This window comes from Macrobrachium rosenbergii, chromosome 1 (assembly GCF_040412425.1).
Source record: "Macrobrachium rosenbergii isolate ZJJX-2024 chromosome 1, ASM4041242v1, whole genome shotgun sequence".
Taxonomy (NCBI): Eukaryota; Metazoa; Arthropoda; class Malacostraca; order Decapoda; family Palaemonidae; genus Macrobrachium; species Macrobrachium rosenbergii.
The window spans coordinates 56,368,405-56,383,582 of record NC_089741.1 but is presented as its reverse complement, the minus strand read 5'-3'; the positions used below and the strand labels follow the sequence as shown (position 1 = coordinate 56,383,582).

Below are 15,178 nucleotides of genomic sequence, written 5' to 3'. Positions count from 1 at the left end.
GCTGTTAAAAAAAATCACTCTGGCTTTAAAAATAACAATTCTATGACTTGTAAATTTGTAGAAAAAAGAAGTCACTTTCCTCAGTTTAAAAAGTACCATTACCTGTTATTGCACACCATCTTAAGTATAGTAATGGAAAATCATTAAATTTAAACAGAAAAGTATTTGTAAGAATAATATACCACCTATTAAAAACCCAAAATACTTTACTGCACACCATAATTAACAAAGGAGGCGTAAAGCAATAAATAAATGAATGCATGCAGATCTGGACAAGACCAGGAAATGGGTTAAAAGGTCCTTAAGAGCACCCCCTTTACACACATTCACATGCAGTTACAAAATATTGCATGCTTTTTACAAAGAGTAAAGTAGGTACAAAGTAAATGCCAGGCCATTGATGGACTATAGAGTAAAGAGATTAGGCAGCTTTCTGTAAATCTCTAAATTCAGTTATATTCACCAACTTAAGTCATTCCAATATTTATAGATTCGAGGTAAATAGCTACTTTATACCCATCATGTTTATAGAGCAGAGCATCTGATGGCAAAAGTGACAACTTTTGAAAAAAGTATTATATACATTTTCAGAACCCAATATTACTATTGTGACAGACTTCAGTTCCTTATCCTTATTTTTCATATTCAAATTAAGACATTTTTCATGCCAAAAGTCAAAACCTCTATCATAAATTTATGTTACAATGTATCAACTTTATCTCAAAAGCAGTTTACCCTTGGTAGGTTAATATCTAAAATCTCAAGAACTCTTAATATTAATAAAAAATTGACATCAAATATACCTCACATTATACTTATAGTATCTGCCGTCAAAATGACTAACAGTTGGAGATTTTTTCTAAAAATTAAATTCAAATTAGCAAAATTAGGACTGTAACTAGCACCCAGGGGTTTTTGGGCACTTATCACCGATTTTCGCTTGGCAGTGCTCAGCCGGGGACAGAACCCCCGCCATTAACCAGGACTGCCTACATATTGATAAAGATTTAAACCTTTTTCAGTATTTGTAATATGTTCACTCATTTTCTGTCTTATTAACATTTAAAAATAGTCAAGATTATTCATATTTTTTAATACAAATGACAACTACTAATAAATTATATTTTTAAGCTGCTTGAGATGACATACATAAATGACATAAAAGTTAGATGGCACTGCTTCATAGAATTTGAGTTCCTTTGCGTTTAATTTCTTAACACTGTATTTGTAATGTTTATGTAACAAAACCTCCCACACTTCCAAGATTTAAATTTGCTCCCTATACAGAGTAGTCCATCACTGCATTTGCTTTTTATTTCCTCCTTTCCTTTCTCATTGTAAAAATTGCAAAGATTTGAAGTGCATGTGGTAGGGAAAATTATTCTTGAAAAGCTTTTAGCTTACTACCTGGAGCTGAGTCCAGGTCTGCATGCTGTTATGTTTTTGCTTGCCTGTCATGTTTAATAACGTTCTATATGTCAGTTATTTAAATTTTATAGTAATCTCACTTCTATTCTTCTTTAACATTTTCTAACCTTTCCTTCTACTAGACATGAATGTAGTATTTTGGCCAACTATGTAAGAAAATCCAACATGAAGCAAATCACTACTCAAAACTCACAATTACATCATGAACTCCAATAACAGACACACAAACTGTCCAGATGCAGTCCATACATTGGGTCTGCTATCAAATGTGGCTCACCAAAAGAACAGGAAAGTCAACTGGAAAATCAGCCCTCTGAAAAATCTATGTGAGGCATTCATTTGATGTTGGTGTTTATGAAAATTCTATGTGAGGCATTCATTTGGTGTTGGTGTTTAATGAAAACAGTATCATATGCAAATTGAAAGGCCATGGTTTTATGTTACAGTAGTGCTGTTTGAACCATCAAATTGGGGTTATTTCACTTCCTAACTAGATTAATTTACACAAGAATCCATGAACCTCTGGGTGGTCTGTAGCTTTAAGTAAAAGGTCAAAACTTCTAGAAATTGCTTCCCTTTCATGTAAATTTTCACCCTCAAATTTTACATCTTAATGAAAATCTAATTCAGTACTAAAATTTCTTTAACACAAACTATAGAGGTTTGTCAAATAATTGACCTACATAAGGAAATCACACCATATTTTCCCTTCCTTATTAATCACAGTAGTTAGTGAAGAGAACCTTTTTGTGTATACTCCAGTTCCTGGCCCAAATAAGAGGGTTATGCACAGAGATCACACCAAACCTTAATAGTTTGGTGCATCACGTGTCAGTGGATCACAGTGGGACCTGAAGAGAGTTATGTATACACTTCATATGAAACCTTAATGGTTTGGTGCAAGTAATGATGGATGACAGTGGGGTCTGTAAGAGTCAGTGATGGTAAAGGAGATCATCTTGGGACCAACCAGTCTCTCATAATTTTGATCCAACACACACAGTCTATAAGATACTTTTTCAGGCAACCCCAAGAACATCTTAGGCATCTGAGCCTTCTTCAGGCAATGAGTAGTACTTTTCTTTCAAAAGAGTTGGCATTATGATGCGAGTAAGTCATGTTCCTCAACTAGTGTGCTACAGGCTATCTACTACCATAACTGAAACAAACAATGAGCTTGATGCAGTCTCTCTATGAATGGTGCTACGCTACAATTTACAACACATACCCTGTCACCCTTTATTGATATCATTATGTAAAGAGAAAGAGTAAAAGAATTCAGTCACCTGCTGAGATGTCTTGAATTTTTTTTTTTTTTTTTACTGATATGACCAGTAAAATCTTTCCTTCCAGATGTTGAACAATTAAATCAAATGTTTTAGAAGCTTCAGCAGTTGTAACAAACATTAAAAGGTTGCGCAAATATAATACTCAATCAATTTCCTTAATATCTTTTAATTTGTAGCTCTAAAAGTTAATGACAAATGTTGTCAACTACTAACAAGATTGCTACACACACATCTGCAATTTTCTCATGTTAAATATTCTATAAATACATTATTTGAAATTCCAAACCTCATCAGAGAATTATAAATTGATTGATAAATATGGCTACTGGAATGAACTTTAGATAAAATGTTTCATTTTTGTATCTTAATCAAATGTAAGTGGTCTCAAAACTTTCATGTCCTTGAAAGAGCACATAAAACTCAACCAACACTGTTAAATAACTTCCACATACATTCCAGAAACTTAAAAACTTGCATAACCCAAGATGTACCCAAGCACTCTAAAACCTTGCTTAATCAATGATGCACCAATCAATTTTGTGAAATGGGACCCAGTGTAATAATTTTGTTGAGTTTCTATACTACTTTCAAAATGTATAACTGAGGTTGAAAAAGCTGGTCAGAAAGTATATGCAAACACTGAAAACCCATACCTTGATAAAGCAAGGCTTAGAGAATGCAAACCTCGCAAACTAAGGAGCTATTCCCATACATATCCTGGTAACCTCACAATAAAACATATTTTGACAGTGTCACATGAAACAAAGGCAAATATAAGACATATATACAAAAGTAAGTGGTTAGTAGCAAACATCACATAGGACAAGCATAGTTCAACACTGAACATTGCAATGCTTCATAAATTTACATACCACTGAAGCCCTTTCCAATCTCCATTAATGAAATATACTTCCATTTAAAGAAAAGTCTCAAAACGGAAGTCCATGGCATATCAAGGTCTTATAGATGAATAACAAGAATTTATATTTGCAAAGCTCCAAAACATTTAAAAATTAGTAATAATGTTATGTGCAGGTGAGGCATTTTCCAGATCACACAGTGTTGGTTGGTTGGAGAGTTTGTCAGCTCCACACAGGCACCCATACCAGCAATAAAAATAAAGCATTTAGTTATCACCACCAAGCTGAAACTATCCCTTCTTGCAGTCACAAGGAAAGAGTTACTTAACGTACAAGACGCGCATGGTGTTGGTAAATCCAGCACCCTTCTGCCATCCAGTGACAACCACAACTGGATCTCCTGACTTGATGAAGCCCATCTGCTTACCATATTCAACAGCATAGTCTACACGAGCATTTACATCATCCATCCAGTCTTCAACACGTTCAGCTGAAAAATAAATGTGAAGTTTAGTCTTTGTTTACAGTAAGTTTTATACATATGATTATTAATGGCTATCATAAAAATATGTTTCTGAAAAGATACAAAGTGCTCTACAAAAGTGATTCGGCAAGTAAGAGGTCATGGTTACAAGAAAAGTAATCTTTGCAACAGTAATGTCCAGTGCATTTAAACATTCTACAGGTGATAATACTTCTTGGTGATACTTTATTATATAAATTTGATGTAGCTTGAGTGTAGTCTGAAACACTAAATTCAACTAGTCTTCAACTGCAGTACTATACTGTACATTAATTTAAGACACTTCTAAAACTATAACCAGCCTCTTGCCCTGCATGAGGAATGGTTCCTAATTTTTAAATGGAAATACGATATACTGTAATTACATTACTGATCTTACATTTCTAGTTTAAGCACTATTCAGTTTTCACAATGTCAAAGTATTACAGAAAAGACTTGATTTGGAAAGGCAATATAGTTCTGTAAACTATATTTTTTCAGGTCTCCCAGTCCAGTTACAAGTTACATTTTTATAACTAAAATATAGGGACTTTCATTATTCAGCAATCATAATAATAATTTTGAGATTCTGAAATGGCTCAAAATTTCATGGCTGAAGTATAGTGGGAAAATCATATTATGAATGAGGAATTTGTGGAGAGAAATATAATAAAGCTGGAAATAGACTGATTCAGAGGAGGAGATGGTTTTGATATGTTATAAGAAAGGATTAGGAACTTGGTTAGAAAAGCAGCAGATATTAAGCTGAATTAAGGCTTAAGAAATATTGGGGAAGGGGGATAGATGAAGACCTATACAGGTCGACCATCACTAATCAGGCAACACTGGGGCCTGCAGGATGCCGGATTAGTAATTTTCCCGGATTACAGACTGGTTAGGTTAGAATACACTTAACCCAACAATTAACCATCTCATCCTACCTTTAAAATACCCTATAAACCAGTACAAGTCAGTTAATATGGAAGAAAGAAATATTAAACAAAAATCAAGTGAAATTTTAATGAAGCAGGGCCAAAATAAATGGTATAGGTAATTCCATTGACTTAACTGTGTAAGTTCATTAATGCTGCTTACAAGGTGAAGGGCTGGAATTTGCAACTGAGCACATTTACATGTTCAGTGAATGGTTACTAGGATTCCCAATTTCTTTTTTTATACATATTATGCAATTCTCATTTATTTTTTTTACTGTATTTTCTAATTTTTTATTTTTATAACCCAAAAGATAACAATAATTTTGTACACAGGGTACATACAAGTGCACAAACTCAATCACTGGCATCAGAGAACTTGCTATAGCTTATTTTGGTTCGTGTTGTCACACTTATGATTTTCTTTTTAATACATATTTTATGCCATTCTCATCTATACTTTTAATGCATTTTATCATTTTTCATTTTTACAATCCAAAAGGTAAACGCAATCATGCCATAGGTATGTATGAATGCACAAGCTTATTCACTGGCATCGGAGAACTTGCTACAGCTTGTACTGGTTTATTTATGTTATGCTTTGATTTTTTAAATTTATATTTTATGCTATTTGCATTTATATTTTTACTGTATTTTCTCATTTTTATTTTTACAACCCAAAAGAATGCAATCATGTGCCTAGCATATATATGAATGCACAAACTCATTCACTGCCATTGTAAAACTTACTATAGCTTGCTTTGGTTCATGTTGTTACGCTTATGATTTTTTATTCATATTAAACTTCATTTGTATTTTCACTGTATTTTCTTATTTTTTGTATTTTTACAAACCAAAAGATAAACACTATCATGTGCCCAGCGTACGTAAAATACAAACTCATTCACTGGCATCAGAGAACTTGTTACAGACTACCTGTATTATTATTATTATTATTATTATTCAGAAGATGAACCCTATTCATACTGAACAAGCCAACAGGGACCACTGACTTGAAATTCAAGCTTCCAAAGAATACAATAAACCCCCTGTATTCGTGGTCTCGCTACTTGCGGACTCATGTATTCGCGGATTTCACTGTGGCACATATATACCCTTTATTCGCGGAAAATTCACCCAATCGCAGTATTTTTCACTGAGAAATATTCACTAATTACTGTATTTTCATATTTTCATGACTAAATGCACTTTTTTATGATAAAACTATTAAAATACTCAGTATGCTTACATTTTTAGAGGTTTTTTTTGTTTTTAAACTATCAAAATAGGCAGTTCTAAGTGTTTTCAGAGGGGTTTTAAGTATTCGCTGATTTTATTCATGGGGGGGGGGTTACGCATCCCCGTGAATATGGGGGTTTACTGTATGGTGTTCCTAGGCAAGAAGCAACAGAAGGTAATGGGAAATATACAGAAAGAGGAGGTAAGTTATTAGAAAAAAGGGTAAATTTTTTAACAAATAAATAAAAATATAAGTAAAACATTAAAATGCAAGTTGATCCGTATTACGGTAGCAATGCACTGCATCTTGAACTTCTGAAGTTCCAATTGCACAACATCCTCAAAGGACCTCTGGAACTGAGAAGTTCCACAGTAAGGCACATTTACTGCATGTTGGTGCTGCTGTTCAGCGAATCTGGGATCAGGGATCAGTTGTGAATTCGAAAGATCACTGTTAAAATACAACTTATGAAACTTACAACCGCAAACCACACTATCTAAATGACATGAACTCTGACAGAAGACGACATCCACACCAGAGAACAGTATTCGGGTAGTTTACGGTTTACCGGGACAACCGCGCAACAACCAAATCCCTCCGCATAAGTAAGTAGTTCGACCTCAATGCGACCCATGTGACAATGAAAGTGAATTGCATTTGTTTCTGATCAAAAGTGGCCTTTTAGGTGATTTTTGTGGTCTGTGTGAACAGTGTAAGGAAGGAACAGTTAGTCTTGTGAAAGATGAAACACGGGATGCTGCGGTACAAACGGAACAGCCAGTGCCCGTCGTCCAAAACAAAAGAAGAATCGACTTGCTAGAATGGTCCGACAATTCTGATTTCGAATAAGGTACGTGTTTTTATATATATAATATAAGAGGGGGTACGGTAGGATTCTCTTGGTTAGGATAGTAAATCGTCGATAACTAGAGAATGGTAAAATTTCGTCCCCTGTAACCCCTGTGAGAAGTGCGTGCAGTGCAAAATTACTGCTTGCCAAGAATCTTTCAAAATGAGGATAAGGTGCGAAGCGCTGTTCCGCCAAGTCGAAACTGAAATCAGAAATGTGTAAAAAATGACAGCTAAAATTTTGTCATAAATATTAGTTTTCATCTCGTTGCCATTTTTGTAGTCTCCCCCTCCGCCAATTTTCTTGACAGAGCTTACTGCCATCTAGTGGTAGGTTCTGACTAGAAAACTGGCCAAAGATAGGGTTGCCCTGGTAAACCGTAGCCGCTCTCAGTATTCTAGTGAAGGAAGGTCAAAGGACCTAAAACAGGTTGCACTGATTTTATCACTACTGTTGACTCCCAGTATTTGTGGGGGGTTAGGGACCACAACCACCCGCAATAAGCGAAAATCCACAATAAGCTGGTACCCCCCCTCTTAACCTGTTAAGCGTCACCCACATAATAATACGTTTGCTGCAATCTACCGTAGCGCCTTCAACGATATTACGTTCACGACTTTAACTGTGCTTTTCCAAGCTGTCAGCCCGTAATAATACGTTTACTCATATGGAAAATGTTGGAACATCATTTGGTAACACTTAGAACACGTAAGCTGTAATTGATGACTTATTTCCTGCCTGGCAACTCTTTTTAGTTGGTCAGAAACTTGACGCCTAGATGACTATTTTTTTCCCAGTACGCGTTTAGCGTTTCAGAGACAACATGGCCGGCGTCTTCCGCAATGAATGCCACAAAGAGGCGTATGATGTCTTCAGGTGAGATAAATCATATCTAGACAGTGTCTGATACTGAAGACATATTTGATGATGAGAGCTCTAGTTCTGAATCCTCCAGCGATGAGGATATTGAAGAAACAAACTTTTCTTCCGATAGCGGGAGTGAAGATGACTTCTCATTGCCGAAAGTGACTGGACTCCGAGAGGGAGAGAGAGAAGTCCCTTTACTTTTTGTTGCTGATCCCGTCGTGAAATTTTCAGTTGAGGATAAAGAGAATCCATTAGAATATTTTTTGAGAAATACTTTGATGATGAAGTCATTGATTACCTCGTGAAAGAAACAAACAGATTTGCAAATCAGTTTCTGGATGAGAATGTAGAACATTTGTCTCACAATAACGAGTACATAGATGGTTTGACACTTGTGCAAGCGAAATGAAAGTCTTTATAGGTTACTTATTTTACATGGAATTGATTCTAAGTGTGACAATTCAATGTATTTCTCTTTTCGAGAGTGTGTTTCTTCTTTTTTCGAAAAGAATAGTGCATGTATGTATAACACTTTTCGTTCAGTATTTTTGTAGTCTTATGAAATACAATAATAGTAGTATTAATAGTTTTTATCCTATCATTTAATAAAAATTCCTACTCTTAACTACAGTATGAATTATAAGCATAAAAATCAATAATAACTTTGAAAAACTATCATCAGTGATACGACCACTAAATGCACGAAAAAGCGTGACGGTACGTTAGCAGCGAGCTCACCCGCGCGGGACGCTTAACAGGTTAAAATGCTTATAACATCAAGTATGCCCTCAAAATAAAATGCTTATAACTCCTATTTTAAAAGTTCACAGCCTATTTCAATAGTTCAAACGACAAATATACCTTAAACTATCATCCTAAAACACTTTAATATCATTTCAAAGTAGCGTATGTATGTATGCAAACTAGTGCCAACAAACAGTAGCGTCAGGTTGGTGTGGTGACCCGGATAACTTGAAACTGCGCTAGCCAAAATAGTCCTGGATTAGTGATGGAACCAGATTAACAATTGCATACCGGACTAGTGATGGTCAACCTGTACATGATGGGGGTTCAAACATGAAGAAAGAACACAGGACACCTAACAAAAACATTTATAGAGATAATGCAGAGGCCTTTTATGTAAAATTCATTAAACAATATTATTAAAGTGTAAGGGTCTTTTATTACTGTGTAAGCTTTTTTCCCCTTTATTTATTTTACTGTAATTTGCTTCTCTTCAAAGAAGGAATGCAATAAACTTCCAAGGGAGACCATTAGAGAAATGTTAGCTCTGTCCAACCATATATGCAGTAATTAAATATACATAAAATTCTTATAAATTATTACTCATAAAAGTGCACAACAATCAGTGCACATACTTTCCATGGTAAGTATACTAAACAATATATTTTTAATAAAATCACACTTTTTATCAACTGTCTTTCCTGAAGCCAATATCTAATATACAAAATCCTGTCTAGAATGGGAGATGTGCACTTTTTTACTCTTTTAGTAACTACACAAATTCACTTATTTTTTCCTTTTCTTACGTAAGTGTCAGGTCAATGTTTTGTTTTCTAAAGTGACATGTTTCTGAAGACTCATTTAATCAAGCAAAGGCAACATATGATGAACATTGCCTTGACACCAAGGGCCAGGTCCTTGGTGAGAATGGTGGGGGGAGGGGGCTTAACTTCCCCTAGGCCCTGTTTATTGGTCATAAACTATACCAGGTTTGTGTTATTTTCAATTCTGTTAAGATTTACTTCCCTATCTTCTTGTCTTCATATCATATTTACTGAATACAGTATATGCCCTGAAAAAAGTGCAAAGGTTTCACTTTTCTCACTTGGAAGTATTGCATTCACTCCCCAAACGAAGCAAATATAAGAAAAACCTGTTAACAACAACAAAATTTTATTTCCTGTTTAGTGAGATACAACCTAAGTCTTCGGGTGCATCCATGCTGCAGTGAAACATAACATAAATGTACATCACTAACTTAACGCACACATCACAAACAGGTTGAATACAATGCTCCATAGAATTGCCTAGCATTTGCCAAAACTTTGTTATCCACTTGCAGTCATAAATTTGTTTTCAACATATTCATGATGCGTGTGGTAAGTTGCCAATGTGTTTATGACGTTTTACTGTAATGTGGACACACACTTATAATCATCATACACGCCTGACATCTATTATAAAAATTGAAGTGAAATGCCTACTGAACTAATGCAAAGACCACAGGAGAACAAAATGTCACTAATAGCTAAGATTAACAATAAAGAGAATGCCTGTAGTACCAAAGTAATATTGAGAGGACAATCAAAATGTTTTTAATGAGTTTTTAACAGTCACTGGGAGGCCTGCATTTTCATACAAACTTTTCAAGGTAAATCAGTCTAAATGAAAAGACAGAATTGTCACTAAACACACTGAAATATTAAGTAATCACACTTTCTTGAATAAGACTAAATTTCTTGACAATAGAGGAATCATTCAATTTGACAATAACAAAAACACTACCATATGTCAATCTTTAGGATTTATAATTTACACACACATGCCACCTGTGAAATTAAAAATGGCGGTACAGTATTACAATAAATACTTCAGGCAGAGATAAAGATATTGCCAATCTTGTTTTTGTTTTAATATCATCTGATAATCACATATGCTCAGTAGTTTACTTCACTGAAACCACTTGGAAAATATGTACACATGAATTATTGTAATAAAAAAACCAAAATTTGAATTAGACCAGCAATATAAAATGGGATCACTACCTCTAACTGGAACCTGGAGATGGAAGTAAAAGCCCTTCTCGTATTTTTATTTACCTACAATTCCTATTCAATGCCAAGGGCATCTTATCCTAGTTGCATGTAAATCTTAAACATAACTGTAATCTACAATGACAGACTGAAATGAAAAAGAAATTGTGTCAAAAGTCATTTCAGCAATGTTAGTGTTTTGGTCCTTTGACCTGTCAACTAACTCAAGAGAACCTACATGTAGTACAGAGTTTTGCTGAAGATTAAGTTTGCCTTCAATGCAAAAAGGATGTTTTCTTACATAAAAAGGCAAGCAAACAAGCATACAAAACAGCCTAAGGAGATGTCTCAAGCAATGAGAAAGGGTTGATGCTGGCACAAAACTAGTGCCACAAAATGAATAACACTACTGTCATGAGGTCTCCTTCACCCATGAGTTGCATTTAAACAACACATCCAATAATGTGGACATTTACCAAGTGGAGTATAAAGTCTACTCTTGACTAAAATTACCTGGTAGTGCCTTCATTAATCAATAAGAAAACTGTATCATGTTGAGTACTTGTATAAGTAGACAAGAAAAAGTGTGCCAACCTCTAATTAAACAATAGCACATTGTTACTGATAATACAGTTTTAAGCAGTCGCATCAAGGGTGCCACTAAGATTTTTTGAAAAAAAAAAAAAATAAATAAATAAATAAATAAAGGAGCTATGATAACATCAATTATGAAAGGAATAAAGTGTGATAAAATATTTTTGATCCATTAACCAGTAGCATTTTATGTGGATATATTTAGATGAATATTCATGCAATTTAAGTTAACTGTCCACCATAACTGAGTACTGTATCAAGTCAGCATCTAAGGCCTGGAATCCAAACTGTCTTGAACTTAGGGACACCTTTCAAAGTAGATCAAAAGGGCCTTCAAAAGTTTTTTGAAAAAAAAAGTATTGTACCCTTTTGAAGCGAAACCACAATTTTTTGGGTACAATGCTAAGAAGCAATTTACTACTACACTCATCATGACCATCACCTCTCACTTTCACACATCAAATATCAACTTAATATCCATTTGTCATACAACTTGACAAAATTTAAAATATAAACTATGTACTTTAGTATTTTTTTTTTACCACCTACCAATGACTGATGTGTTCTAAAAGCCAATTAAGCTCGATGACACTCATAACCTACTGGCAAGAGGCACTAACATTACAAAAATTATCCATTCTAATAATGTGCCCCACTCCATTTTGCAAACATAAATGAAATACATTTGTTACTTCAGAGCACTTATTCTTTTCATCACTTTCTCCCAAAGGATCCTCTATAACCACAGAAGTTGGGGACTAAAGTGCTATGTGGAAATGCAGCTCAAGAGCATAACTGAATTTTCAAAATTAAATCATAGCCTATCTTAATAATCCTAAATCCCACACTGTGGCAGCTTTTTCACTGCAGTGGAAAGTTGGGCATCTTCATTGAATGATCACCTGAACATGTCAGGTGTTGATACAAGTGTTATGCCTCTGTTGCATGTGTGCAATAAGCCAGCGCTAATAAACTTGAATGCACCTCACAGCATATGCTGTGTAATCAGATCCGGATTTAACGGTATACTGTATTACAGAATTGGTTTGAAAGGATTCATACTTATATATTTCAGTAGTGAAATTAATAGGTGCAATCCAAAACTAGAATGAACCAGTTACCAACATCAAGATATTAAATAAATGCAAAGGGCAAACAGACAAATCTAATTAGTATATAAAAGGCAGGGGAAATTAAATATTGAGATACAAATATATCAATACACAAAGATGATAATTCTTCATGAACACTGGCTCAAGAGTTTATTTGGGCAATGGAGCAAAGAGAAAGACTTTTACTTCCATGTAATGGTAATGAGTATGGCATCCTTATGCTGTATATACTATGCAAATCGTGAGTACAAGTACAGTATTACACAACTTGTGTTTGCAGAATTATATAAAAAAAATCAAAACACCAATCCAGGGCAGCTAACATGATACTCTCACAAAATATAACTAAAAATTTAAAATGAATTATGTATTTGTAACTCTTCGAAGATTTATCTCCTGACCTCTTGAAATTAATGCCTTCATACTTACTATGTACAAATCATCAATACAAGTTGAATACTATCCAGGATAGTTAAAATATCTGAATACTAACATGAAGTAAATTTCTTAAAAAGCCACCAATCATGGTGACCCCATCACTATGGACTATAATGTTCCCCAAACTTCCAGGCTTTTGTTAAAAAATCTGAAGAAAAAAAGCAGCACACACTCCTGCAACATTAGTACCACCTGTACCCTTAACCATCCATCAACATCATTTCAAATTGCAGGATAGGCAGATAGAGAAGAGCACTTCAAAGCACTTCAAATATGATTTATAGTGTTGTATTAAAAAACTGAGTTTTACACCAGAAAACTTTTGTACATCATAAAACCATCAATCATGTAAAGTCACATATTTATAATGGCCAATAAGCCAACAACAAGGAACTTGCAACATATCCAGCCCATGATGGAAAAACATTTGCTACAATAATGTAGAAATTACACAAACCACTCTGGTTCACTATTATGGAAGATTAACTCAGTAAAATGAATGTAAAAGGTGACAAAAAACAAAGAGTATTTAAAATAACAAAAACATTGGCAGCTAAAACTGTATGTTTTGCCAGCTTGGTAATAGCACAAGGAACTACTTACCACCACCCAAGTAACTTAAGTCTTGGAGGCATGCTTAGTCAGCTGGTGGATCTTGTAAGTTAATTTAAAAGACTTGGTGATCAACCAGTACTAAATAGCTGTGTTGTTTTAAGACATACAAAATTAAACCAAATACTGTTCTCAATAACTCTATGAAAGTAGTCAAAATACCCTTCCCTAGAGCAAAAATAAAAATGAAGGGTTAACAAGAAATAAAAGCCTACCTTCGCTAGCTAACTACAGTGCTTGCACAATTTAAGTATAAAAAACTATATTACCAAGAATCCAGAAAAGGTATGGATAAATGCTACCACATTTTAATACTGTAATGAAATGCGATTAAAACCAAAGAAAACTGCCAATGAATACAGCTACAGAAAAAAAAGCTGGGGTGTACTTTGTGAACTGTTGTCAGCTTGGCAAACTGACAACAGATGAGGTGGTTGTTGGATAGATGGGAGAGGTCTAGGAGGCACTATTATCATATCCAGCTGCTTTTGTGAACAAAAAGACTAAGTCTGAGGAACTTCAGACCACAATGATGGGCTTATTATGACAGATGGGTTTTGATGAGCTATCTGAAAGTTTCTCAGTAGAAGGAACTGAGGAATTTGATAATGGAAATACCTTGGATCGTATTTAACAAATCAGAATAATTCCAATTCCATTCGGGTTACTATTTGTTGCATGGTTACAAATACCTGCAGAGATGCAGATATTTACTATTTTATATGTAAACAATTCATCTGTCATTTATAAAAACAGGTATAGTATTTTCCAAGATAAGTTACAGTGTGATTCATGCTGAAAATGACTGTACTACGATGAAATATTTCAGCAGACTGCTCTCTGCAAAGTGAGCCAATGAGTGCATGATTGAAGAGAGCAAATTAAAGACACAAAACCCTGTGTTGTACTGTACATGCATACCAGAGAAGAGTTCAGATGTATTTCAAGTACCTGGTTAACTTTTTCCTATAAACAAACTGTTTTCCCAGATGAGGCTAATATTGAAATGTTATATCTGCTTCATTCTAAACTCATATGCAACAAACTGACAGCAAAGTACAGTATTCCTACATCAATGGTGATTTGCTACAGGTGGCTGGAAAGCTACTTGCAGTTTGCTCTGGCTGCAAGACATTTACTTCAAGATATCAAGTCCTAATGGTTGTACAAAAAGTACTGCAAACTCACTGAAATATGTCAGTCTACAAACTCACTGAAATATGTCAGTATGTAAACCTGACAGTCCTTCATATTCAGCAGGATTCTCTATTTGTACCAAAGAATTAAGGAGGTTAAAAAATTTACTGTTCTGACAATTTCTAATAGCTGCTACCATAATGCATAATCAGCTACATTTAAAAAAGTTCCTATTCATTAAATACTAGCAGAAAAAGTCACACATACCATCTTCACCTTCTGCATGCATAAGGGAAATATATTTAAGGGTGAATAACTATTACCAAATGAAAACTTAAAAAAAAGACAAGTGATGGTAATAAGACACTCCTAATACACATTTTCAACAATAAATACTCACCAATAACACAGAACTACCATAATTCTAAAACACAAATGCAAATGTGAAAATGGCATAGAAAATGGAGTGACAACATACAAGAAAAAACTATCAACATAGTATGTGTAAAATGATTGATAATTAATATTATAAATTTATAA

At 34.4% G+C, this 15,178-nt stretch overlaps 1 protein-coding gene across 13 annotated transcripts in view; it reads right to left on the bottom strand.

Moving 5' to 3' along the window:
* Window positions 1-15,178, bottom strand: part of LOC136838640 (pyruvate kinase-like) — a 96,961-nt gene that overhangs the window by 26,856 nt on the left and 54,927 nt on the right. For 10 of the 13 annotated variants that reach the window (XR_010853077.1, XR_010853078.1, XR_010853071.1 and 7 more), the window contains one exon: window positions 3,911-4,067. Coding sequence is in view for 6 of the 13 variants with exons in the window: in XM_067103986.1 (XP_066960087.1) it covers window positions 3,911-4,067 (157 nt within the window). In the remaining 7 variants the exon portion in view is untranslated. Of the gene's footprint in view, window positions 1-2,867; window positions 4,068-15,178 lie in introns of those variants that run through there. The other 3 variants (XM_067104019.1, XM_067103977.1, XM_067104000.1) reach the window with 1 other exon arrangement.